Here is a 26,062-nt window from a genome sequence, read left to right on the forward strand (position 1 = left end):
CTCTGGAGGTGGGCAAGCATCAGAGCCCAAACCCTGAATTTTTTTGAGGTGCTAAACAAAAGGAAGAAACAAACAGTGCTCGGACACTATATTTAGCTCTAAATGACTCCCTACTGGGAAAAACAGATTAAAAAACAAAACCACAAGCTTAACTGCGATCGATCCTTCACTGAAGTTTCACACTAACCATACTACAGTTTAATTACACAAACCACAGACAGACCCTTTCCAAATATACAATCAGTGCTTGCAATCATGCAATACTAGAAACTGGGAGACAAATACACTGGAAATCCAAGGATTGATTTTGGAATCAATATGGCAAAAGAAAAGTTGAAACAGTGAGATTTTCTAGTTAAATATGTAAAATGAAAGTATATAAGATACTTCCTCAAACTACTAAAACTGAGTATAAGGCAACAAAGAAAAGAGAGAGACAGCAGAAACCAGCCTCAAACAACAACAACAATAATAATAATAATTAATAATCTTACAGCCTATGCCTGAATCAGACATGGGGCAGCAATGGGACACGGATTTGTTACATTAAACCTCTCACTGTAAGATCTGTGCTACTCACAAATATGAGATGTATCAACTCTGGCAACTTTTGCCATACCAGTAAACTTGTTGAGGTTGGCCACAGAAATCATCTGACCTTAGTTACATCACCCTTAGTGTCCGTTACAAAGAGAACTTCTTTGGGCTGTTTGTTTATCCTGTTATGGGAAATCCTGGGTATGTCAAAAGTGATGTATTGCTTGTCGATGAGGTTAAGATCATGGGGGTTGGACAGCAGCCAGCCTCATAGCCCCTCTGAACTCTGTATGCTGGATCCAACAGCTGCTTATTCGGCTCTTTGCTTCTTTCAGAGAGCTTCTCTCTGACCTGTATTTCAGTGCAGGTACTAAGAGCAAACAGAAACCCTTCTGCACAATATTTAGATTGGACTTGTGCTTTTGAAACACAAGACACTTCTTAAAAGGCCCTTCTCAGTCTGAGTAAATCCTGCTTAGTTTGTTGTCGGGGTTTGGTTTGACTCAACCACATGATCAGAGTCAGGTGATGGAATTGGGAAGAAAAACTAAAAAAAGGACAAAGGGTTGCTGTAGGAGCTTAGCAGCTGCTCTCCCTTGATGAGGAGCCGTGACCCGCTTGGAAAATGGGTTCCTGTCCCAGGTCTCCGCTTTGGAGTTTAGGTGCCATTTGTTTGATAGGTGAGTAACTACTTTTAAAATGTGACATTTGTTCTTTCTGGTCTAGAAAGATACTAGTTATGATTCTAAACTGTTGCACTGGGAGAATGCTGGGGCTTTGCATTTTCATACAGTTACTGGTTTCAGAAGCAATGTATAACAGCAGGGAAAAGGGTGAGGGAACAGAGGAAAGGAAAAGAGGCTGCAAAGACATGATTAAAAGCATTTAGTCTTGCAATTGGATATAAATATATACAGCAACACTCAGCTGGTACAACGGCCCTGAACAACAAATATGGCTGAGCACATTGCTCAACTACTTTTTAATATTTTGGAAGAAAGACTTAAAAGTTGAGCTAAACCCTGAATATTCAGCAGTACTTTGCTTGCAGAATTGCAAAAAAGCAGGAGGAAGTCTTAGAAATGACTCTTGCAGCTCCAAGGTACACAGAATAATCAGAGTCTTTTTGCAAAGCAAAGCACAGAGACCGAACATACTGCAAGAGGGCTTTACATACTTATCTTTCTGTTACAACAGATGACATGCTATGGGCCAGACCAGATGTCACCCTCAGATACACAGCTCCCACAGAGGTCAATGAGAGTTGCTTTCAGGTATCTGAGGGCAGAATTTGTCCCTCTGTTTAGTCTATAAATAAATATTTTATATTAGTTTTAGTGTTTTTACTGTTGGGATTCCAAGAACTTTGTATTCTTTACAATATGTATCATGTTTATGCCAAGTGGTGTTGTCTGTCCGCATGGTGGAGGCCTATACCTTTAGATTGTAAGTTCTTTGTTCTGCCTAGCGCCAGGGGGCTCTGGGGCATGACGGGTGCTCCAACATACTACCGGAATACAAATAAATAATAATACATCTTGCTACTCCATTGAAATGGGCAGGCTTGCATTTTTAAAGCGACGTACAAGGGCGTTAAGTTGCTCAAATAACTAATTTTGTGGTTTTCTCTGTCTGACAAAGATATAACACATAAATGAGCAAGACTTGCAGTCCCTGCTCTGCTGGGAGTTAAGCAAATATGGATGCTCTCCCACTCAGAAGCCACTTGTTCACCTCTTCATTCTTTGTTTTACTAAAGGTGTTTTTTCTAAAATACTCACCTAGATATGTAGGTTTGTTTTGATTTATTTCACTTGGATTGAATGATTATTTTCACCAGATTTGCAGACAATGTATGGGAGGAGGGCAGAGGAAGGAAATTCCACAGACCACCAGGCTTCATTTGCAAACTGTAGACTAAAGACTGCCTGCCTTACATATCAATGGTTGCAAATACTGTAAGTCAGGAAGAATTTGTCTCTGTAATTGAAAGAGTTCAATGAATTTCCAGGACAAATAAAGGCTATTTGGTCAATGTTGGGGGCCTAGCTGGCATGACTCATCCGATCTTCAACGCTTTCTGGAGGTTTTTAGCTGTATTTTAAGTGATCTTTTTAAAAAAATAGTTTCTTCCATCTAGAAAGCAGAATAAATCACTAAATTTGGTAATTAAAATTTTCAATAACCATTTCAGCACCAATTTCTAGAATATTGGATAAAAACTACTTGTATAAAAGCACAATTTCTGTGAAAAATTAGAAACTTCAATGGTTTTGTCAAATTTTCACAACTCCCCCCCCCCCCAGTTTTTGAATAAAATAGCTATTTTCAACAAAAGATTTCATTTAAAAAATGCCATCAGTCCTGTGCAATCCAGGGAACTTAAATCTACTTCAGTAACTGTGGCTGAAGACAAACTTCCATCACAAGACAAAAATCCAGGAGCTGTTCTGCAGCAGGTCATAAAATTAATAAATAAATAAATAATATATGGAGATATCTATCTCCTAGACCTGGAAGCTCATTGAGTCAAGCCCCCTGCCTTCACTAGCAGGACCAAGTACTGATTTTGCCCCAGATCCCTCAATGGCCCCCTCAAGGATTGAACTTACAACCCTGGGTTTAAGCAGGCCAATGCTCAAACCACTGAGCTATCCCTCCCCCCATACTAGGTAATCATAATGGTTTCTTCTGAAAACTTATTCCAGGAGAGCCCAATGGTATGCTAGAGCCAATGCACATGCACCACTCAGCTTATTGTGAGACCCATTTAACAAAACTGGAATTGGAACCAGGGCAGCTCATTGGCATGTATTCCCATGGGGAGAAAATTGACTTCAGATTTTAAGGAAGGCTGAGTCAGAAGAGAGGGACTCCATGTCTAAGTCTTTTGTCAAGGTATGGACACCAAAGTGCCCTTCCTTAAAGATACTGCAGAATTGCTGTTTCTGATTAGGATCAGCATTGAATCCCACACATCTCAGAAGAGCAGCTATCAGAAGAAATAATCAAGCCACAGAGGAAATGAGTCCTAGCAAGACCCCCAGCCCTGATGGCCCACTGATAGAATTCTATCAACATTTCAAAGCAATTCTGGCCTTTAAGCTCTAATACATTTACGAAGATGCCTTCAAGAAAGGTATGTTACCTCCTACTCTGAGGGAAGCACTAATTGCTGTAATACATAAACCAGGCAAGGATGCACAAAAGTGTAATAGCTATAGACCCATCTCTTTAATCAATACTGATAGCCAATATTTGTAAAATTATTTTTATAAGAGATTTGAAAAAGTAATGAGTGATATGGTTCACCCCCATTGGGTGGGATTTAATAAAATAAGCATGGTTCAGATAACACCCCTCAGTTGATTAATGTTATGGCATTCAACACTCTAGAAATCTCCATGCAATCATTCAATCATTTCACTTGATGCAAAGATAGCTTTTCACAGAGTGAACTGGCAATGTCTGTTTCTTACCCTGGATAAAGCTGTTATATTCCAAACACAACTCTTGGATCCTAACAAATAGCACAATATTCACACACACGCTCCTTGATTGATTTCAGGGAATCAGGGATGCTCCCTCCCCGTCCCCTCACCCTTGTTCAATCTAGCATTAGAACCACTTGCAATACTAATTAGGGAACACCAAGGGATTCAAGGGATCAAATCAGGGTCTCAGGAGACAAATATCCTTCCCTATGCAGATGACATCCTCCTATTTATTAAAAATCCAGATTAATCCATTCCAAATACCTACAAACATTAGATAACTCTGGCAAATTCTCTGGCTACAACATATATTGGGATAAGTCGGAAGCAATGAAAATCTCCTTGGATCTAGTTGGAAGGGGCTCTCCTATAGGGACATTTAGATGGCAACAGACAAACCTCAGATATTTTGGCATCCTGTTCCCTAAGGAAATTAGAGAGGTAGTCAAGGTTAACCTAGCTGCATTAATCATGCCATTGGCAAACAATTTCAATAGATGGCAGGCACCAACTCTCACAATGATTGCCCTTCCCAGGATCCTTTTTATTCTGAATTCCCTCCTTATCCATATTCCTCACTTTTATTTTACCAAAATTGACACCATGTTCAGTCCTTCTTGTGTGGTGCTGGTAACAAACCCGGACTCTCCTTACAGCGATTACAGTTCTCTGTCAAAACAGGTGGTTTCAGATTTCCCAACTTTGAACGTCACCATCAGGCAATAGTTCTCAGCCAAGCAGCACAGTGGCTCGATCCCTCATGCTGTCGAGGCCTGGATTGGCTCCCTCTGAAAGCAGAATTGGTTGCTCCTTTACCCCTTCCCGATGTGCTACTGGAATTATTACTGATTCCCTAAAGAACAATCACCAACTATTGTAGCAGCCAGATATACTTGATGTCCACTGTCTACTACACTTAAAAATCAGCCCTTTTTACATACCAAGGCCTCTATCTGGGATACCTCAAAATTCTGTAAAAACCCCATCATTTGGCCAGATTGTATTAGGAAAGTGATTTACTGAAAATGACACCTTCCTCCCTTTTACAATATTCAAAGAAAGGTTCAGGCTGGAGACTAAGAAGTGGCAATATATGCATCTGACACATGGTGTCTCCCATCTATTTGGCCCCATTGCCTGCGCTACCCCGACCACCTGAACGGCTTTCACTTCTCCAAATATTACTCAGGCTGCCAAGACCTATGGCAACACTATATGCACACCTGGCTAGCAAATTTGAATTAAACACAGATTCCCTAAAAAAAAAAAAAAAAACAATGGGAGGAAGAACTAGGCCAATTATTGTCTGCTAACCAATGGAAACAAATTTTAGCCAGTGCTCCAAACTGTTCCTTCGACCTCCATTTAAGAGTAATCCAGCAGAAAATCATATGGAGGATGCATTGGCTCCCTTGCCAACTATTCAAAACATCTTGGGTAGTATTCAAAACATGTGCCACTAAACCAGACAAATGTTGGCACCGTGATTCAGCAGGTGCTAACTTAACCCATATGGCATATGCTCTGGGAATGCTCCTATACCCTTATGTTTTGGGCAGAACTTAATTGCAGAATTACTTTTCTTCCTATCAAATAAAATTGTGTTACAAGAAAAACATATAATCTTAAAACTAATGGGTGTTAATTGGAAGTTGAATACATCTGAAAAGTTTTGGCTCATCAGAGCACTAATAATCCCTAAAAGCCTAGTATCACAAATCTGGAAATCCAAAAAAAGACCAACAATTGAGGACTGGACCACAGACATTGTAAGCTTGGCCACCATGGAAAGAACTGTACACTGTAACAGAAATACCCAAGAAATATTCTCAGAGATGTGTGATGCTTTCCTGGAAGTATCTGAATGATCCTATCAAATGCATGGTCCCCCCCTTTCTACCCTCTTCCTTCCCTCCCTGTCTCTATCCCCCTCCTCTGAATTTTGCTTCTATTCTTTATCTTATTTTAATAATTTTACTTTAACCAGTTGGAGTCTTATAAACAAATTGTGTTTGTAAATTGTGTAATACAAATAATTGATTTATATTTTGATTACATTTGATATACATACATATATATGATTACATTCATATTTTATATAATTATATGTTTCAAATGTAGCTAAGATTAATCTATTATAAAAAGTGTATGTATTATGAGAAGTTACCTATAGTTTGTTATTTCTGTATGTATCTATTTATTAAAAATTTAATAGGAAAAAAGGGATCAGCACTGAGAGAGCCTGAATGATCTTGGTTACACGGCAATCTAATTTGCTACAAAGGCTTTTATTGCAAAGCACCCCAAATGTGCTAAGCACTGAACATGCTCCTAGGAAAAAATGCCATTAAGAGCTTACAATCTTAATAGACTAGACAACAACAATCAATACGGACCATGCATGGAGAATGGTCAAGATGTTAGGGTACTCCTCTGCTTAAATATTTTTAAATTGTAGATCTCAGATTCCAAATCAACAAAGAAGTTAGTGTCAGTGTAACTCTAACATCTATAAAGCACAGAAGAGTTTCCTTAACAGACAGTTTTCATATGACTAAAAGGCCAGAGTTCTTAAAGGTTAACTGTCAATGGACCCATTTGTTCAGCTGCGTAATTCTGTTGTAGAAATTAAATTCTGTATTTTAGTCATATTTCTCAAATGTCCATGAGGATGGTGGTGTTTGCATTACAGTAACCCCAGCAGTCCCAGCTGATTGCAGTCCCATTGTGCCACATGCTGTACAAACACATAGTAAGAGAGAGTCTCTGCCCTGAAAAACAAAAATCATCATCTAAATAGGCAAGACAGAAAAAGGGTGGGGGGGGGAAAGAAGCTCAGAGAGGTGAAGTGGCTTGCCTTGTGCCACGCTGCAGGTCAGTAGCAGAGCTAAGAGTATAATCCTGGTCTCCTGCCTCGCAGTTCAGTGCCATACCCACTAGACCATGGTGTACATGTCCTGTTATTTCCATAGCTTATACCTCTGATGCAAACGGATCCATTCACCTCCTTAAAACTGAACATTGCAGCAGCAGTTCTTAAATGTTGTTTAAACTTGTCTTTTCCCCTGCTACTTACATTTAAGTTCCACATGCTCCCTTTATGCTGGAGCCTCCTAAATGTGTCAAGTATCAGAGGGGTAGCTGTGTTAGTCTGAATCTGTAAAAAGCAACAGAGGGTCCTGTGGCACCTTTAAGACTAACAGAAGTATTGGGAGCATAAGCTTTCGTGGGTAAGAACCTCACTTCTTTCAGAGATGCAAGATCTCTTAAAGGTGCCACAGGACCCTCTGTTGCTTCCTAAATGTGTGCTGATTAGGACAAGGTGGGTAAACATCAGGTGAAGCAGAAGAAAATTCAGTAAATAAAATAGTGTGTGAATCACTGGCTTATTCTGAAAATTAAGAAGTTATTTTTGTACTACACACTTCAACAATATTTACATTTCTTGGTACTGGATATGATCTAGTATCAAGATTTGTCCACTTATTCAAATCTAAATTCCTAGCCATTTAGGACAAGAATTTTGTTTATTTTTAATTAATTTCTCTTAACACCAGCACAATAACTTGTGAGCAGTTTTTGGACATTTTGTATCTATGCCCAATCCAGCTTCCAGACGCTGATGTAACAATGATGATTCTTGGGCTAAGGCGTTGAGGAGGTGGGAACAAAGAAATCCTTTAGTCTCATAATTGTGTTTTAAATCACACAATGTCAGCAGCAGCAGTTAGTTATTGTAAAAAGTACCTAAAAAAGCCCCATGCCAACTTCCTGATCTATTGCACTCCCTCCTCCTACACTGATGTGACAGCTATTGCTGTTTTTTGAAATGTCTTAATCATTATGTTGCTAAATTTAAATCATCTTGCTACGCTTTTTGCTTTTTAGTTTAATGGGTCTTTCTCCCCTTCAGCGATGGGTAAGAGGGCCAAAATGGCTACTCCCAGGTCAAAGGCTTGTAGATTTCACTTTTAGCAAGCAAGCATATTTTAACCTATTACATGTAACAGCAAAGCAATCTGCATCACAATCATTCCTGTAGGATTTTGAGGAATCCACCTCTCCCAAACACACAAAGATACGCAGTGCAAAAGCGAAAACATTAGGAACCTTACAGAATAGAACCTTTGAGATGCTGATCCAAGCATTGTACAGACGCTGATATAGTTCAGAATTATGATGCCCTAAAGGTGACCCAGTGAGTAAAAAACAGATTTTTTGCATGCAGAATTGTAGATTATATTTTTAAAAATGGATCATCCTCCAATGAACAGCTCCTGCAATTCAAATATAATGCTGGGGGTGCTGTTCGTTCTGCCCCAGGTACTGTGGATTGCCTGCAGATACTTCCACAGTATCCAGTATGAGACTCATCCCATTTCTAGGAACATAGGAATTGCTAAAGTGGTGGGCAGGGAAAAACACTTTGAAGAGTTTGATGCCATGGGCGATCTCCTTTGGTTCAAGCACATACTTACTACTGATTAGTTCAGTGCTCCTGGATTCCTCACTGACATTAAGCTTTCACACTGCAGCATCTATAAGTAATGCTTTCTATCATCTCTGGTTGGATAGGACTCTCTGTCCCACCCTGGCAGACAATGACCTGATCATCTTTGTCACCCCTCCTCGGGACTACAGCAATACAATATGGCTCGCCAAGAAGTCACCAGCCCTTAGGAGACTCCAACCAAGTACAGAACACTGCAGTTCATCTACTCAGCAAAATGGGCTACCTCAAATACATCAAACCTGTTCTCCACTCTCTATAAACCGGCCTCCCTGAGAATATTCAATCAAATCTGAAGGTGTGGGCCTTATCTTCTGAGCACTTAATGGCCTGGTCTGGGATATCTCAAAATATCACTTAGAGCACCAGGATGAAGACTGTGGTTGAGAACTTTACTCCTTAGGCACAATGCAACTTTCTAGTAAAAGGGTAAAGCTCATCAGTGCAGGAGACAGAACTTCCTCAGGAGGCCAGTCCAAGCCTGGAATGAACTCCTCCAGGAAGTCACAAACCTCACCACCTTCAACTCCAAATGCAAAATGCACTTCGGTGTCCTGCCTTCTCCAATGTAAATACCAAGCAGCATAGACATTAAAACAAAACAAAACCCTACCAAAACAAAACACTACACTGTACACACAATTCTCCCCCTGGGGAGGGGATATGAGAGAGAATGAACCATATAAGTTACAGATGTTAGGCTGTCATAGGTTTCACCCCCACTCTGGACTTTAGAGTACAGATGTGGGGACCTGCATGTGAACCCCTAAACTGAATTACCAGTTTAGATCTGGTTTTGCTGCCACCACTCCCAAGTTCTAACTCATTTCCCTGGGTAGCCTTGAGAGACTTCTTCACCAATTTCCTGGTGAACACCGATCCAAACCCTTGGATCTTAAAATGAGGAGAAATTAACCATCCCCTCTCCTTTCCCCCACCAATTCCTGGTGAGTCCAGATCCAACCCCCTTGGATCTTAAAACAAGGAAAAAAATCAATCGGGTTCTTAAAAAGGAGCCTTTTAATTAAAGAAAAGAAAGGTAAAAGAAAACCCTCTGGGAGATAGCATACCAGCTGATCTCACAGACAACAGCTTCAAAACACAGAGGATGTTCCCCTGGCAAAAACTTAGTTACACGAAAGTTACCCAATTTGATTATTCCCTAATGCCCAAGACAAGTTACAAAGAAAATAAACATAAACCTATTTATTCCCTTCACTAATACTCACTACTTGATAAGAGGCTGATTTCTGGAGCTTTCCCACTCTGGTCAAAACTGAAACTAAACTCTAAACAAAGGAAACTTCCCTCCATCCTTTTGAACCATCTTATCCCCCCATTGGTTCCTCTGGTCAGGTGTCAGCTAGGCTAGGTGAACTTCTTAACCCTTTACAGGTAAAAGAGGCATTAACCCTTAACTATCTGTTTATGACATAGGCACATCCCTTAATGCACTAGTGAAAGGCACTCAGATACCCTGGTGATAAGAACAATATAAGGAATAAAATGGAATGGACCAGACGACAAGTCCATTCAGTACCTGTCTCCAACAGGGGGCTTCAGAGGAAGGTGTAAGAACCCCACAGTGGGCAGATGAGGATAATTCACCTCCCATTAACTATTAGAGATCAGGGTGAGATTTAGAGATTGACATGAGTCCTGAAGCATGAGGGCTTCAATGCGTGTTATTACAATTCTGGATATTCTTGTTATTTATATAAATATCCAATCACTTTCTTGATTTTATATTCTTGGCCTCAACAACTTCCTGTGGCAATGAGTTCCACAGTCTACCAATGCACTTTGTGAAAAATATTTTCTGTTATCAGTTCTGAATTTGTCGCTTGTTAATTTAATTGAAGGTCTCCTTGTGTTATAAGATGGGGAGAATAGAAGCACCTGATCTACCTTCTCTAGACCACTAATTGTTGTATATACTTTTATCTAGTTTGCTTCTCTCTGCATCACTTCTTGAGCATAATGGAGAAAATGTTTCCAAACATCAAAAAAGCAAATGGATTTGGGTTAACTGCTAGATAAATGAGTCTCTATGGAGTTGTCTCCTCACGTGGACTACACTAACTGAACCACTAACAATAACTTTTTCCCTCTTAGGTATTGTTGTTGGACAAATGACCACTGCCCAGGTCTCTACGGGATCACCACTGGTATCTGCTGATGTTTCATCAGCTGCTCCAAATGCAACCACTGTCGGGGTCTCTACAGTATCAACTACAGCTGTGACAGTAACAGCTGAAGTGCTGTCAACCACTACAAACCCCACGGTGCCATCTGCCACAACAGTATCTGCTGAGGTTTCATCCACCACCCGAACTGCAACAGTGTCCACTATTCCAAATAGTACCACTGTTCAGGTTTCTCCAGGACCAACATCAGCTGTGACAGAGTTGCCCGGGGTAACATCAGCTACCCCCCGTGGCACAGTACCTACCAGCATGCTATCTACTGCGCCAAACGTGACAGCATCTGCTGGGGTTCCATCAGCTACTCCATTCGTAAGCACCATGGAGTCCACAAACTGCAGTGCAGTGAACACAACAGCGTGTACAGCTTGTTCACCAGGAACGTTTCCCAGCAATGGTAAGATTCGGAAGATTTCCCTCACCGCTGCAACTCTCTTACTTTGTCTACAGAGGTGATTGCAAAAGGGACAAAAACTGGGTGTGTGATTTTATTTTTTTTATTGCTGTATCATGCCACAAAAAAGGGCTCAGATTTTTCCCCCCTCCTCGTTTTTTACATTAGAACATCAGGCCTTGTCCACCCTGTTTAACCTGGAGGACTCCATGGTTGATTGAAGAAGTGGTAGGATTACAACCTAAAAACACAATGCAGGTGAAACGTAGCTAATTGAGAGGGGAAGTGATTCTGAGTATGGTAGATATGAACAAAAACAATTTCAAACTATTTGTTTCAAACAATCGGAAAGAAACCTCCATTAAAGATTCAGTATCCCTACCCCTTCAATTAAGTGCTAAGAGAGCTCCCAGTCCACCTCTGTTACACAAGAAGCCACTCAGCAACGAGACTTGACAATTCTGATTTTCTAAAGTAAGAACTATCAAACAAGAAAAATAAGCCTTTCCAGACCCCCTTCATATTCTTTAGGGAAGCAAAAAAAGGGCAACCTGCTCCCCCCTTTCTTTTCCCCACTGCAGATCACCTTTGAGGGTGAATGTGTACTTTCTTTCTCATTCTTAAGCTCACTTTTTTAGGCAATAAGAATGAATTAAAAAGCTCAGATTAATATAAAGCCCAGAAATAGATGGCAAATGTTTCCACTAACCAGCTATTAGTGGGGCCATCATCTCCATCCCTACACAATGCTGAATACCTGCTCTGTGCTAATGCCTAAAGTATTCAGCTCTTCATAAGGACTCATGTTCCACAATGAAAAAAATCACCCAAAAGGAAATTCTCCTTCATACCACATGTGGTCAACCTACGGAATTCACTATAGCAGGAGGTCAGTCAAATAAATACTACAGTTTTATTTTTAAAACCAGACTGGATAATGTTAGGGTCAATAATAAAACATGTATCAGGACATGCTAAGAGAGGGATAACCAGCTTCGAGGCATGAGATAACCCTTGCAGAGATCAAGAACTAATTGCCAACACCACCGTATACAACTTCGTACAATTGGGTCCGTATTAATCTTTCCTGTCCCACGTGCTGTTGCAAGGTAGCAGGCACTGGCTCCTGCCAGAGGAAGGATGACGGATTTGATGGCCCAAGAGCTGGCATGGCAAATCCTATATAATTATTCTATGTAGAATAAACTAGTTTTGTAGAATTAAGACTGGTAGAATTTTTATGATGTGGGAACAGTAAGTTTCACATGCTCAAAAGACTGTTTCTCCTTAAGGCAGAATTCTCTGCTTTGGGGTTTTCTCCTTCAGTTCTATTTCCTGTTAAACTTACATTAATCAATGATCAAAAGTAATTTTCTTAAATTATTTTTTCGACTGAGGGTGAGGAAAAACCTCCTGGTCTCTCAAATTAAAAACAGCCTTGTTAACTATAAAGATTACACAACGGAGACAACCGATTTGAGACCCTGGACTATAACCTACTCTCTGTTTAACAATTGTTCTTGTGCCAGTCTGAGCAGATTCAAGAACTCTGGGATTATTAAAATCTGGTTTTTAATATAAAAGTCAATATTTTTTCTTTTCCATCCTACAGTGTTATGTGAGGACAACATTTTGATAATGTTGTCTGAGGCCCACTTAGACAAAGATATTTCTACATTCATGATATTGATCTGTGTTTTAAAAATTGGTGTTTTATCTTTGGATACAAATGTCATTTAAAAAAAAATGTTTATTCTGCTTTAGAGACATTGGGTTGTTTCTGCTGCTCAGAGGGCTCCTGCGCAGAACCTATTGATTGCATCTCCTGTCCAGTGGGTCACTATCAGCCTCTAGCTGGACAACTGTCCTGTCTGCTTTGCCCACAAGGATATTACACTAAGTAAGTCTCTAGACCACTGTTGTGATTGGGATTGTATTTTTGGTTAGGCACAGATTGTGTATTCTTCCTCTCTCTCTGTCATTGCAACGGGGTCTACTACTTTGTGTTTGTACAAGTGCCTAGCCCAATAGGTCCTTGTTCTTGGTTCACCATCAGGCACTATTGAAATAAACATGATTAATAGTCATTTCCTGGAATGTAGGATTTCTTTTGCTGCCCCCTCGTTAGGCTGCAGGAGCAGTGTTAATGGGGTTTCCCAATGGTAGAAAATGTAAGATTTTACTTAATCAAAAACTAAGCCTGGGAACCAAGAGATCTGGGTTTTTTGCTCCAGCTCTTCCACAAACTTCCTCCTGGGTAATTCAAAGGAGTCTTGTAACCTCTGTCTCTGCCTCTTAGTTTTCCCATCTGTAAAAGGGGATAGTATTTCACTGCCTCAATGAGGTGCTGTGAGGCTTAATTAATTAATGATTGACAGGTGCTACCGTGACTATCAAAATGCCTACAAATACATGTGTTGGCCCAAGAAGCCAGTCCGCAGGTTGTCCAGACTTCATAGCCTAAGTGGGACCTGTGGTATAGTGCAGTCTTGACGGGGTTGCAGCTGTAATTTGTCTGTGCTCATCTGCTTTATTTTATGTCTCCTGTAGAAATTAAATCTCTGCCCCATGGGCATGGTCAGTTGTGACTCACTGTGTGCCAATATTTCATTTGGAAGCATGTATTGGTCATTTACACATTAGACATATACAAATGTTTACAGGCAGCCTGAGCGCTGTAGAATGCATTGTCATACTTTAATAAGAGGTCCTGTCACTTGGTGCCAAAAGCTTCAGCTGATTGTGGTTTAGCAGCTAACTCTTCTTTCATCCCAGTTTATGAAACCCCCATGGATGTTGGAAGGCTCTGCAGTAGCTTGTTCTCTTGGTGACTTTAATTTAAGGCAGGTGGGTGGTCCCTTATCGAAGGCCAAGCTAGATTCTTGCAATTAAACTATTACAATGGCCACAATTGGACTCCCGAGCTAGAGCTTGAGAGATTACCAGGTTTCTCAATCTGACTAGTGATGCTTTAAATAAGGATCTCACAGTTCCAAGAACAAATGCTTCTGCCACTTAATCTACGCCTCCTAATTTTTACCTTTAATACAAATCCCAGCTAGAGCTCGCTGCTAGGCCACTGCAATGTGAACCCGCATTCAGTGCCTCTTTCCCCCAGCCAGGTATGCAATGAATTCTACGGGGTCTCAGAATCAGTAACATGATCTATCTGATCAGAGTGCAAGTTCCAAGGTGGCATTAATTACCATTAGTAATAGGGGATGGGAAAAGATACCTAAGGGGGCATGGAGGAGAGGGACCAAACTGAGAAGGAAATTCCTCATTTAGAAAAGTGGTATGATTTGGATCTGCCTGTAAGAAACGCATTAGCCAGTATGCACCCCTTCTCCTGAAAAAAAGAGAGAACGTATTTCATTACCATCCCCAGCTCCTGTTCAGGTCTCATTTAGGCTTCATGGCCAAGATTTTCAAAACTGGATACCTCAAGTTAGATTTCTACATCCTTGTTGAGGCTTCTGTTGAAGTGACCTGATGTTCAAAGGTGCTGAACACCCAGCAGCTCCCATAAAAATCAATGGTAGATGCTGGGCATTCTGCACCTTTGAAAATCCGGCCTCTTGCATGCCTGAGTGTGGACTTCAGGCACCCGTTTTAAAATCTTGGCCTAACTTCCCTGAGGATGGGACTTTGTAATCTTGTCCCACCCATACCTATCTGTAAAGCTTGCAGCACACTGCAGGAAATGCATAAACTATCTCTAGTATCAATGCAATCGAAAACTTCATTTCTTAACTGAATGTTTAAAGTTCAGGCTCGTTCTAGTTGGTTTTTTCCCCCTGAACTGCCTCACCTTCATTAAACTATTTCTGTATTTCCTACAGATGCACAATATACAAGAAATCAAATAGGTCTGTTTCTGTTTAAGCAGCTTACATTTGACTGAAGCCTTTTTCCTCATGAAAAATACATAAAACTGAACTAACTCAATACAACTCTCTTTTTAGTTTAACGAAAAGTGTTGCATGCCTGCCCTGTCAGCCTGGCTCTTATTCCAATGAGTCTGGGGCACCAGCTTGCACACCGTGTGGAAAAGGTATGCTTTGACTCTTACTCACCTCCAAAGTGTGCAAGATTTTTCTTATAACTGGTTACAGTAACAGATTACTTAAAAGAAAAAGTAGCATTTAGTAACAGGATTGTTTTTTCAGACCAAAAAACTGAACTATGGATTCCATTTCTTTTGACTGTTCTAATATATTTTTCTAATTTGATGGAAAAATTGCCATCAAACTATGCATATCACCTTGCTCTTGTGTATAACAAAATAGCTTATGCTCCCCCTCACACTTGTACTAGCCTGTGATAACCTTCCTGTAGGGTCTCTCTCTCTCTTCAAGTCCTCTTGATTTTCTTCAGCGGGGGAGGCCAGGTGTTCATGTACCCCGACTAGTGTAAGTTCCTCCTACTTCAGGTGACTGGGTCAGAAGCACAGTTGCCTTTCCTCAGTCCAGGCAAAACATCCCTCCCTATAGCTTTTGTATGGGAAGGTAGGACAGCAACTGCACATCCTTGAGAACTTGCTGGTAGCCTATACCCAAAACTGCACTTTTGTCAATAGCCTTTTTCACTTTCACTCTATTCAATGTAAAATGGGGATGGAGCGCTCCTCCACGCAACACCAGCAGCTCTGCAGGGCCTGTCTACCCATCACAGGGGCATAAAGTGTCACTTTGCAGTTCCTGACAGAGTTTTAAATCTTGGCAATAGCACTAGATTGAAGTGGAGTGTCTGAGCCTCCTAGATGTCATGCTAGTATTGCAAGGTCATTATGATAGTACCCTGGTTTTAGGGCTCCTTAAAAAAAATTTCAAACACCCCTCTCCCCAAAATCACTGTCAGGAGAACACACAACAAGGTTTTACACGTCATTGGGAGACTTATCTTAACTCTTTGTAACCTTGATAATTGAGTGATTGGTGACATTACAAGGAAGATACCTCTTTTCTATTTCCTTAGGGCATTTCAGCTTCCAGAACAATTCAGCATTCTGCATGCCCTGTCCACATGGATCATTTTGCAAGTACGAAATACATATATGACTTTTCAATGGTGTGGGAAAGGGTAGTAGGATTCTTTTACTATTGGCAAGTGATTCAAGAGACCAATTCAACTGGCAAAAAGGGAGGCATCCTTGGTTTTCAGGCTGATCGATGAATCAGCCCTGCTGAGCAATGTTATAAGGGGGACCTGGCTGTTTGGAGAGAGAGTCTCTTGAAGATTCCAAAACTCTGTTCTCCTTAACTGAAATTGATACTGTAGTGAACACTGACTTAAGGTAAAAAATCCTAAAAATTCAGTGGGTCCGTGATGATGAGCGAATGGGGACCCTATACATGTGTTTCAGTGGTGCCACGAGGCTGGCCCATTAATGGTGCAATGGCAACATATTTAGCTGCTTCTTGGGAGGTTTCAGTTCAGGATTCCCCTTCTTCCCAGACTACGCTGTTGTGTGGCAGCCAACAACAGTGAATAGAATTAGAAACTCCCATCAGTTGACAGTCACACTGCAGTCCAAGATGTGGTTTTATATTAAGGATTAAACTCACTGGTAATGAAGGAGGTGAAGAGGGCAGCAGATAAACTCCTCTGTACAAAGTCATGAGAGTCATTTTGGATGGAGAGGAACTTGAGAATTCACTATCAAAAATTCCTCTGGGGTAAGGAAGGGTGAGAAAGAAAATAAGTAATAATGAGCTGGCAAATACTGGTCTTTTGTTTTAAGAAAGCTGGGGCATTTCGTGATGAGCCTGGATGCTGAGAAGTTATCAGAACTGATTAGTATTCTGTGAAGATTTCACATCCCATAAGACCATTCCCCTTTTCTTTCTCCCTTTCCCTGTTGTGTTTTCTTTTGATGTCTGCCTTTAGGCCTAGGCTTTGTCTACATTAGGGTGCCAGCCACTTGAATGCAAATCCCTACTGTAGATGTGCTGCACCACTGTAAGTTGTGACTTGCATTGGTGTAGCTTACCTCAGCTATGGGCGTCTCCACTAGAAGTTTGTACCAATGCAACCACACAGCTGGCTAAAACCCTAATATAGACAAAGGCCTCAGTTCTTAATTTAAGGACTGAAGAGGAAATAAAGCCAGCATGAACATCCAAGTAGTTTAGACCTAGTCAGCTTTTGCTCAATGTCATACTCAGTTTACATGCTGTATCAGATGATTTAGCTAGAGTCAGCTATATTTGTATATTTCTTTTCCTCTCTCTTCTTCTCTCCAAAGTACTACCAACTGCAGCAAGTGTACAATTTGCCCCACTGGAGAAGAGGCCCTTACAGAAGCATCTGAAGAATGTGCACCTTGTCTGCCAGGTAATTAATTAAAAGAGGGGAAATGCAGCTGATATTCTTTCTGGCTGAGGACAACGAGCTTTATTTAGAGAATAAAACTTGCAGAAGCTTTAGGCTGATCTCTGCTAGCAAACTGGCCAGCAGCTGGCACCTGTTCTCAGCAACAATACTGAAATGGGTTTACCGGCTAGTGTTTGCAGAACACACCATTTCATCATTATTGCAGAAGAGTTCTTGCAACTTTTATTGTTACCATGCAGGCAGGGAAACTGTTTTCAGCACCAATACATCAGGATTTTGGCTGGTAATGGTGGTTAGCAATGGGTTCGTTCACTAGTACCCTAGGTTGGTTACAGCAGACTCAAAAACACTTCTACTTACTCCTGGGGGGATTCTGTGTCAAAAAGTTAAAAATTCTGCAAAATTCTGCATATTTTATTTGTCAAAACAACACATTATAATCATGCTAGTTTCAATTATTTTGGTAATTTATTTCAAAATACCTGTCAGCAAGTATGTCTGTAACAATACAGACCAAAAATAAAATAGTTCAAGAAATGTTTTTTTGACAAATGGATTCCCTACTAGGCATATTAATACAGAACGTTGAGTAATTCATTTAAACTACAATAGAGAACTGTATTTCCTGCACCTCCCAGAAGCAGTGCAAAGGCTTAGGGGAGTCTGGGGTAATGGAAGAGCTGAGGAAGAGGGAAGGAGCTTGGGAGTGAACCTGGAGGGTTGTTGGGTGTGGGTGGGAGAAGTATGGAATAGGTGGTTTTTTGGGGGTGGGTGGGAGGGGATTATTAGGGAGTTGGGGAACCTCCCCCATGCAGACCCTGGCTGATCCCTAGCCTCTTCCATTCCATCAGGCACATCTGCCCCATCCTCATATGGCCCTGCAACCTCCCTACCCCTTATAGCCCTGCAGCCCCCTTCCCATTCAGTTCCTGTCTCAGTGCTGTCACCCCACTAGCTCCTGAGCCCCAGTCTGTCCCCCACTGTGATCTCCCCCCCCAAAAAAAACCCCGCTCTGTCCCTCCTCTGCCTCCTTACCTGACCCCACTGTGAGGAATGCAGCCTCTTCCCCCTCCCTCTCCACTAGCTGGCTGCCCTCTCTTCTGGCATCACAGCAGCCCTTGGTGAGCAAAAGTTGTAACTGCAGCACCTCTCCAACAGAATCTATATTCTGTGCAAAAAAAGAAATCTGCAGGGGACATGAATTCTGTGCATGCGCAGTGGCACAGAATTCCCCCAGGAGTAGTCTATAGTTGGCCAGACTTTGGCTTACACTACAGATTTAGTCCAGCATAGAGCTATGTTGGTCCAGAATGTGATGAGGTGTAATCCCTGACTGATACACCTGTGCCCGTAAAAAGCCCCTAACACAGTGCTTTTGCCTAAATAATTTATTTTGCTCAGGGGGAATGAATTAAGCTTTACGGGCAAAAGCACAGTCACTAAGCGCTGCATCCACTAGTAGAGCTTTGCTGGGATAGTATGCCGGTATCCCTATGCTAGTAGTCGCATTGCAGACCTGGCTTAAGTCTATAAACAAGCAGTGCAGGGGAAGGTCATGAAGGGGGAAATGAGGAAATGTGATTTCTAGCCTCTATTCAATAGGGTCTTATATAAACACCAAGCCACATATGAGTCAGTGATATGGCATTATGCTACAGCCCCTGCAGCAGAGCTAAAAAACACCGGGAAGTTCGATAGTGAAGTAGTGTTTTTAAATATACAAGACACATTAAACATTAATGCAGCAAACAGCGTCCCACAATTTTAAAGACCCACAGTTCTTATGAACATATGAAGTTCAGAAAATGAAAAAAATCATTTAATAATTTTTAAACAGCTATCATCTTTCTACTGGATAGGAAAGATGGATTCAACCCACAATTATAGACAAACATTCTGAACTTTGGATCCAGTGTAAAACATTGCAGCTTGTTCTCATCATTGGTTTTGAAATATGTGAAAATGCAGAATAGTATTTCCCTGTTTTTTACTGAACTCATGACTCTAACTAACTCTATTTGCCAAGTTTAGAAATGCAGGCTTCCTCCTTCATCCCCAAGCCCATATGTTCTCTTTTAGTTTTCTCTGCCCATCAGCACAGACTACTTGAGAGCCCAAATTTTTGCTTTGTGCATTAAATGTTTTCAGCAGTTTTCCTCACTCACTCCTTTAAAGCACAGGTCAACCATGCACTGATACCAAAAGCCCCATTTTGTGCTTCTTTTGATTTGTAGGTACATATAAAGGCCCCAGCGACAGCAAATGTGAGATCTGCAATATAGGAGAATACCAAGTACAAAGGGGCAAGGAGAGCTGTGACAAATGCCCAGAAAATTATTACTGTCCTGTAAGTCTTTCTAAGCTGCAGCAGTGGTCTGTCTTACTAAATGTAGCTGATCTATTACAAGCTGAATACATTTTAATTAACACCATCTTTATTCAATTTACTTCCTTTGTAGGGTTCTTTTAGCTTTTTTTGCTTTTTAAAAAAATGTAAACACAACCATGTTAGAGAGTAGTTGCAAATATTAGCCACCTCTAGAGCCATGTACCTATCCTTGTTCCACACATGAAGCTTCCACTGATCCTCCACTGGGAGTTTTGAGGAAAACTAAAGACTGGAAAGTGGCCCATTAATTGTGTTACTTGAAATATGGGCAAGGCTGTGTAAGAGACTTGTTGCTCTAAATCCTACAAGTAATGGTGCCATCCTGAGAGTACCCATGACTGACTTGAGCCTAATTTAACCAACCTGAAATTACTACTCTTCACTTGCTGTAAATTTCAGGCTTGTCTACACCAGGGGTTCTCAACCTTTTTCTTGCTGAGGCCCCCCTCAACATGCTATAAAAATGCCAGGGCCCAGTGGGGGTGGGGGGTAACTCAGGGCTCCAGGCCGGGCGGGGGCACTCTTGTGTATAGGCGTAGTTTTACTTCTATTTGGGGGTCCAGGGAGGGAGCGCCACCTCCACCCCCCGACTCACTCAGGAGGTCACCCAGCCTGTCTGGGGACACAACCAAAAAATATAACTCAAAGGGGGGGACTCGGTTCAAAAAGGTTAAAAACCGCTCAGGGTGCAGGGAGGGGGTAGCTAGGGGCTTTGTACAGACACATGGGGGGGGCTCCCAATGCAGCTCCCAGCTTCAGCCCCCACTGCTCCTGGCTTATTTAGTGTCCTGCATCATGCTGAGCAGTGTCAGTGCTTAACAAATAATACAGCCTTACCTGTCTGATGAAACTACCTATTTTGTATTTTCACTTCCTTAGAGCCCAGATGTGAACCCAATTGCATGTCCTTCTAATGCCTTCTGCCCAGCTGGGAGCACTCAACCACAATATTGTATGGAAACATTTCTTTATAAGTCAGGAAACTCTTGTGAACTGGCTCCTCTAACCATTGTATTACTAGCTGTTTCTTCAGCAGGTGAGTAGTATTTATGCTATAGTAAAAGTGGAATACATTCCACCTGCAGCTTGGGTAACTTCTTGTTTAATCAACAGTGGAGGTGTCCCCTTGATGGTTTATTCTTGACTAGTTTTCTGACATCTTCATTTCTTGTGTGGGTTCTCTTCTTTTGGCCACTGCTTGTTCCTTGCATTTTTGTTTACAGAGGAATTAATTTTTTGTGCCTTAATTATGGTGCCTCCTAGGATTCTCTAGCCTATTTTTAGTAGATTTCTTAATATCCCTAAAATATTGTCCAAAAGCACAATAGTACAGTATGATAAAAATATGAGACAGCAGCTTTAAAGACATAAGAATAACAAGGGGTTGCTGTCAGAGCTCTAGTCACCACTTGCCTAGTCAAGGGTGCAACATTTGACAATAGTCAGTGGGTTGTTCCATGTTGCTGCATTACAGCTGTTACATATTGGCACATTTCTGAAGCAGGCCAAAGATGGTGCCTGTGCTTTAGTGGAGGGTGCCCTAATAATCAGAGGGAAAGAAGCTGAACGCCTGATAGTTTGTAGAGACACGCTGTGTGATCCATTTAGAAATTCTGTGATGAGGTGGCTTGGCCGTTCAACAAGCCAGATATAGCCACTGAGATGAGGAGACAGACTAAAAAGGTCTAGTCCTGTCCTGGTAACAGAATAAAGCTCTGCAAACATCCCTCAAATGTAGCTTGTGTTAAATGTGACTTCAGGAGGAACATTGGTGCTTTACTCAACTAATCAGGTGAAACTCCAGAGACCACCTTAGGGATGAAGTTAGAGTGCAGTCTCAGAACCACCTTGTCCCTATGAAAGGATGTGTAGGGAGGTCCTGCTCTAAGGGTTTTGTAGCTTGTTGATTCTGTGCTGAGGTGATGGCCAATAGAAAGACAGCTGTGAAACTAAGGTGATTATCGAGCACAGAGCTGGTTGGGAAGTTTTCAATTAAACTGATTGTCAGCAGTGATGCCTCGTCATTGAAATCAAAACTTTTTGTGGCTTTTGAGCCTCAGTATACTTACTGAGTAACTCCACACATTCAAAGGGCAAGTCTTCGTTCATGGCCTACTCCTTCCTAGGCATGCCTGATGCTTAGAGCCATGATGCTCTACACAGCATCACCGCCAAGGCCACAGATCTAGCTACTATGTCAGAGGCATCCATTACTGCCTGTAAAGCCAATTTGGCCTTCCTTAATTATTTCCCTGAGTTCCTCCCTGCTGTCGTGTGGGAGTTTTGAGGGAATAAGTGTCATTGTTGATGCCAAGTCAAAAGAGTTTTGAAGGTTTATATGAAGGGTTTGGTGAAATTTAGCCAAAGCTAAGAACTAGCAGTTCAGACATGTACAGGTTCTGTCTTGCTGCCAGGGGCAATAAGAGGGAACTCAGGGAGGGTCACAGCCACCCTATCCTGCACTGCCCGTGGACACTGCTATTAAAAATATATATATCCGATCTCATGCATGAAGCACATGTGCATCTACAGTAGGATCCACACGGATACATATTGAAAGAAATGGCAGTAACAACATTGCCAGCTTTCCCAAAGTATACAAGATTGTTTTGGCCCCCATATCAGGAGCTCTTGTTGGCTACCTGATGTTGTGGAACCAGCTTCTTCCCATTCTATTTAATTTTGTATCCCACCTCCAGCCCCAATCTCTACCCAAGCGCAGCAAATAATTCTGCCCCCTTCTCTCTCCCCTCCCCATCCCGGCCTCTTGCCCCTCAGTGCACTTCTGCTCCTCCAAGGGTTCTTCTCTTCCACACCCCACCCAGGCCTGGGACAGCAGTTATCCTCTTCTTAGGCATGGTGTTCCAGGGATGGGGTGGGCACATGAAGTATGTGTGCGGGGAGCAGAATGACCCATTTTTCACTGGAGGAAGAGGAGCAGAGCCGTCCTGACTTGCTGAGCTTATCCTGCTCCCTTCTTATCCCGACTTGTGAGAACAGTGTCAGCCCCTCAGATCCACCTCTTCCCCTCCCCCAAAACCTCCCCTCAGCTTCCAAGAGGAAAAGGGAGAGCTCTGCCTGCTTTCTGTAGCAGACCTGTTTGGCTGCTCTTCCCCAGGAGGTGGGGATGTGGTGAAGGCAGCCAATCAGATAGGCTTTTGCCTGGCCAAGACAGGAAATCATTTGAAGGCTGGATCCTCTCCTCCTTCAGCTCCTTGCCCTGCTGGTTCCGCCAGGGGTCAAAATTGCATTTCAACAGTCAGGAGCCCTGGATGTTCCAAAATTGTCATGAAGATAGCAGTTAAAATAGGTATTTGGCAGGAAAATATATTAAAAAAAGGCTTGTGTGAAAAAGACTGTCCAGTTTGGAGTTACCGCCTACCACTCTTGGGCTTTTCCATCAGAAATGCTTTTGAAGAAAACCATTCAACACTCAGTTAAATCATGTATTTCAAATGGTAAGAACTAAATAGAAAAATAACAAATTCACAAGAACCAGGGAATATTTCATAAAAGTTCATAGGACAAATTCAGAGCTGATGTAAATCCACACATTTACTATGAGCTTGCATTTGCTCACTCAGAATCTAAAAGTTGGACATCTTTCTGCCTGGGTGGGCATGTTGATGCATCACAGCGGAGGAGCATAAACGTGCCATTAAGATCAGTTTCTCTAGTGTGGTTTGGCCAAAAAGCAACTAAAAATAGCATTGCAGAGCTTGATATCTGTCAATTATTTCCATGCCAGCATGCTCAGTTTAGAAGTAATTTTTTTTTCCTGACAATCCTGAACACTCAGTCTAGAATTAGTCAATCTGGGTTCTTTCCTCCTTGTGCCTCATTATAGGATTATAGGGATTCTGCAGGTCAAACTTATTTCTCAGCCAAGTCTTTCAATAGATGTGCACAAGTATAATCAACTGAGAAAAATATTTCTGGTGATGCATGTTAAATAGAATCCAGCCCTCTTTCTACTAGCACAGAAGAACAGTTAAGGGGGACTGAAAGGCAGCCACTTAATTTTGTCATTAAAGTCTGCCAATGAGACTGCATATCAAAAAGGAGATTTGAATAAGATCATTTTTATAGTCACTTTTCATAGAGTTGCACTTTCAAAGTTGTGTTTTGAGAAGTGAAATTATACCTGCCCAAAACAAATTTGCACTAATTTAAATGAAAATAAAGCCTTGGGTTGTCAGAGTATGAGACTGCTTTATCAATAAAGCTCAGAATAAATAACCTCTGACATTTTTTCCCTTCCCTCCTGAAAATAATTTTCATTCTTCATTTTTCCAGGTGGAGTCCTCCTTGTGTCTGTAATAATTCTGAAACAAAGGCAAGAAAATGGCAGGAAAACTTTAAAATCTCCATTACTTTCAAAAGGAGCGAGACCACACACAACTTATGGTGTGACTGGGCGTACAGAACCAGTATATGCTGGCTGGTAGTCGGCTAGGATTGTACAGAGTTGTAAAAATCACAAGCATTTTCCCAGTTTCTTTTCTCATGTCTGGTGATTTGACAGATGTTTATTTAGGACTGTGGGTCTGGGCAGAATGTAAAACATTATTAATCCATGGGGATTTGTTTGTGTAGCCAAAATATTTAATTTTAGCCATGAGTGAACAAAAATGAAACTTAGAAAGTGATTTGATTTGTCTGGCTTAATTCAGGAAAAAGAATAGGTGCATCCTTGCACATTATCACTCCCACTGCCAAGGGAGAAAATTGTGTGTCATGGCAGTCCTCTCAATTTCAACAACAGACAATACCATGAGTGAGCATGTGGTAGCATCATTTAACATGGTCTCTTTACAGTATGCTAGCTATTCCTACCATGGCAGGACTTAACACAAACATAATTTCTCTTCAGAACATACAGAATCTCTTCTTCCACTCCCAGAACATGACTGTTTCCCCTAAGCAGGAGTGGGGCAGAGAAAGCTGCATGATCCCAGATTCACCCTTCCCCCATAACTGTGAGAGGATATCTGTAGGGAAAGTGGTGGGCAATTATGGAAAAATACCTCTCCAGTGTTTGCTGCTAGACCCCAATGAAACTGGCTGCAGAAGCTGCTCACTGTTATAGGGCTGCTGCATCAGGGAAGCAGCCCAACAGTCATTTCCTCCCCTTCAAGGCACTCAGCTCTAAATGCAACCTGGCCCCTCAGAGCCACTGAACTGCACATAGCATTGGTGAGCAGGAGCAACAAAAGGAATGTCTACTTTGCAAAAACAGACCCATAGTAGCAAATCTCAGAGTCCATGTCAACTGACTTGGGCTTACAGCACGCCCCCCCAGCCAGGTTTCAGAGCCCAGGCTCCAGCCCCCAGCCCGAGCCCGAATATCTACACTGCTATATTTTAGCCCCAGAGTGTGAACCCGAGTCAGTTGAATTGGGTTCTGAGACTCACTACTGAGAGTCTTTTTTTTGCTGCACACACATAACCAAAAGGTTTAAATACAAGATAAGAAGACAGGAGCAAGAGAGAAAATAGACAAAAGCAGATAGAACTACTGAAGTGTAAGGAGGTGTTTCCTCTATTCCATCTCAATCAGATCTCTATTCAGAAAACGTTGGGAAGCACTACTGTAATTGAAAGCAGATTTCTACACATCTGTCATAAGACCAACCAGAACTGTACTAGCTATTATTACTGGAATGCCTACAACAAAGTTATGGCCCTATCCATGATGACTGATCAGTCATTACAACATATGAAATGCTGTACTTGATCGGTCCAAAATTGTGCAGAAAACTTCAGCCACTGCTAACACCAACCATTCTTTAATCTACCCATCCTCGTGAGACACCTCTCTCTCTAAAAGAAAAATGCATGTTGATGCACCTTTATTGGAAGTGATTTTTAAAAATAACGGTATAAGTAATTCCTTTCTGCGTAAGAATGAAGAAGTTCTAGCCCTATTTAAGTAAGACTCCCATGGACTTCTGTGGGGCCAGGATTTCAACCATGGTGTAATACCACCATTCTTTGTGCATTATTGTCACTTCCTACTAAGGTGGGATTCATATAGTCAGAGGGCCCATGCTAGCAGTCTTGCAAAAGCCCTAAGGAATGGACAGAGCAGTTGTGGTGGGAAGTTACTGCTCTCCCTTTGTCTCAAAGGTGTACTTCACTTGCTTTAAATACATTGACAAAGAGCAGCACTGTGGAGAGGGCAATAAGTCATGCTTG

General features: G+C 41.6%; 1 protein-coding gene across 1 annotated transcript; it reads left to right on the forward strand.

The window, feature by feature from the left end:
* Positions 1 to 679: 679 nt before the first annotated feature.
* Positions 680 to 24,358, forward strand: LOC117878537 (furin-like protease 2). The gene is made up of 9 exons (XM_034772803.1): positions 680 to 1,217; positions 10,657 to 11,142; positions 12,904 to 13,039; positions 15,105 to 15,193; positions 16,117 to 16,180; positions 17,387 to 17,475; positions 19,710 to 19,822; positions 20,744 to 20,900; positions 24,161 to 24,358. Exons 1-9 carry the CDS (start codon positions 1,163 to 1,165, stop codon positions 24,310 to 24,312), a joined length of 1,341 nt encoding a protein of 446 aa, XP_034628694.1. The 5' UTR covers positions 680 to 1,162; the 3' UTR covers positions 24,313 to 24,358.
* Positions 24,359 to 26,062: the final 1,704 nt, after the last annotated feature.

The sequence above is a fragment of the Trachemys scripta genome, chromosome 5 (genome assembly GCF_013100865.1).
Source record: "Trachemys scripta elegans isolate TJP31775 chromosome 5, CAS_Tse_1.0, whole genome shotgun sequence".
In the NCBI taxonomy this organism is placed as follows: domain Eukaryota; kingdom Metazoa; phylum Chordata; order Testudines; family Emydidae; genus Trachemys; species Trachemys scripta.

Coding starts and splice junctions, on each gene's coding strand:
- LOC117878537 (XM_034772803.1), top strand. CDS start 1,163: ATGGGTTCCTGTCCCAGGTCTCCGCTTTGGAGTTTAGGTGCCATTTGT. Junction 19,823..20,743: donor CAGAAAATTATTACTGTCCT/GTAAGTCTTTCT, acceptor TCACTTCCTTAG/AGCCCAGATGTGAACCCAAT. Junction 20,901..24,160: donor ACTAGCTGTTTCTTCAGCAG/GTGAGTAGTATT, acceptor TCATTTTTCCAG/GTGGAGTCCTCCTTGTGTCT.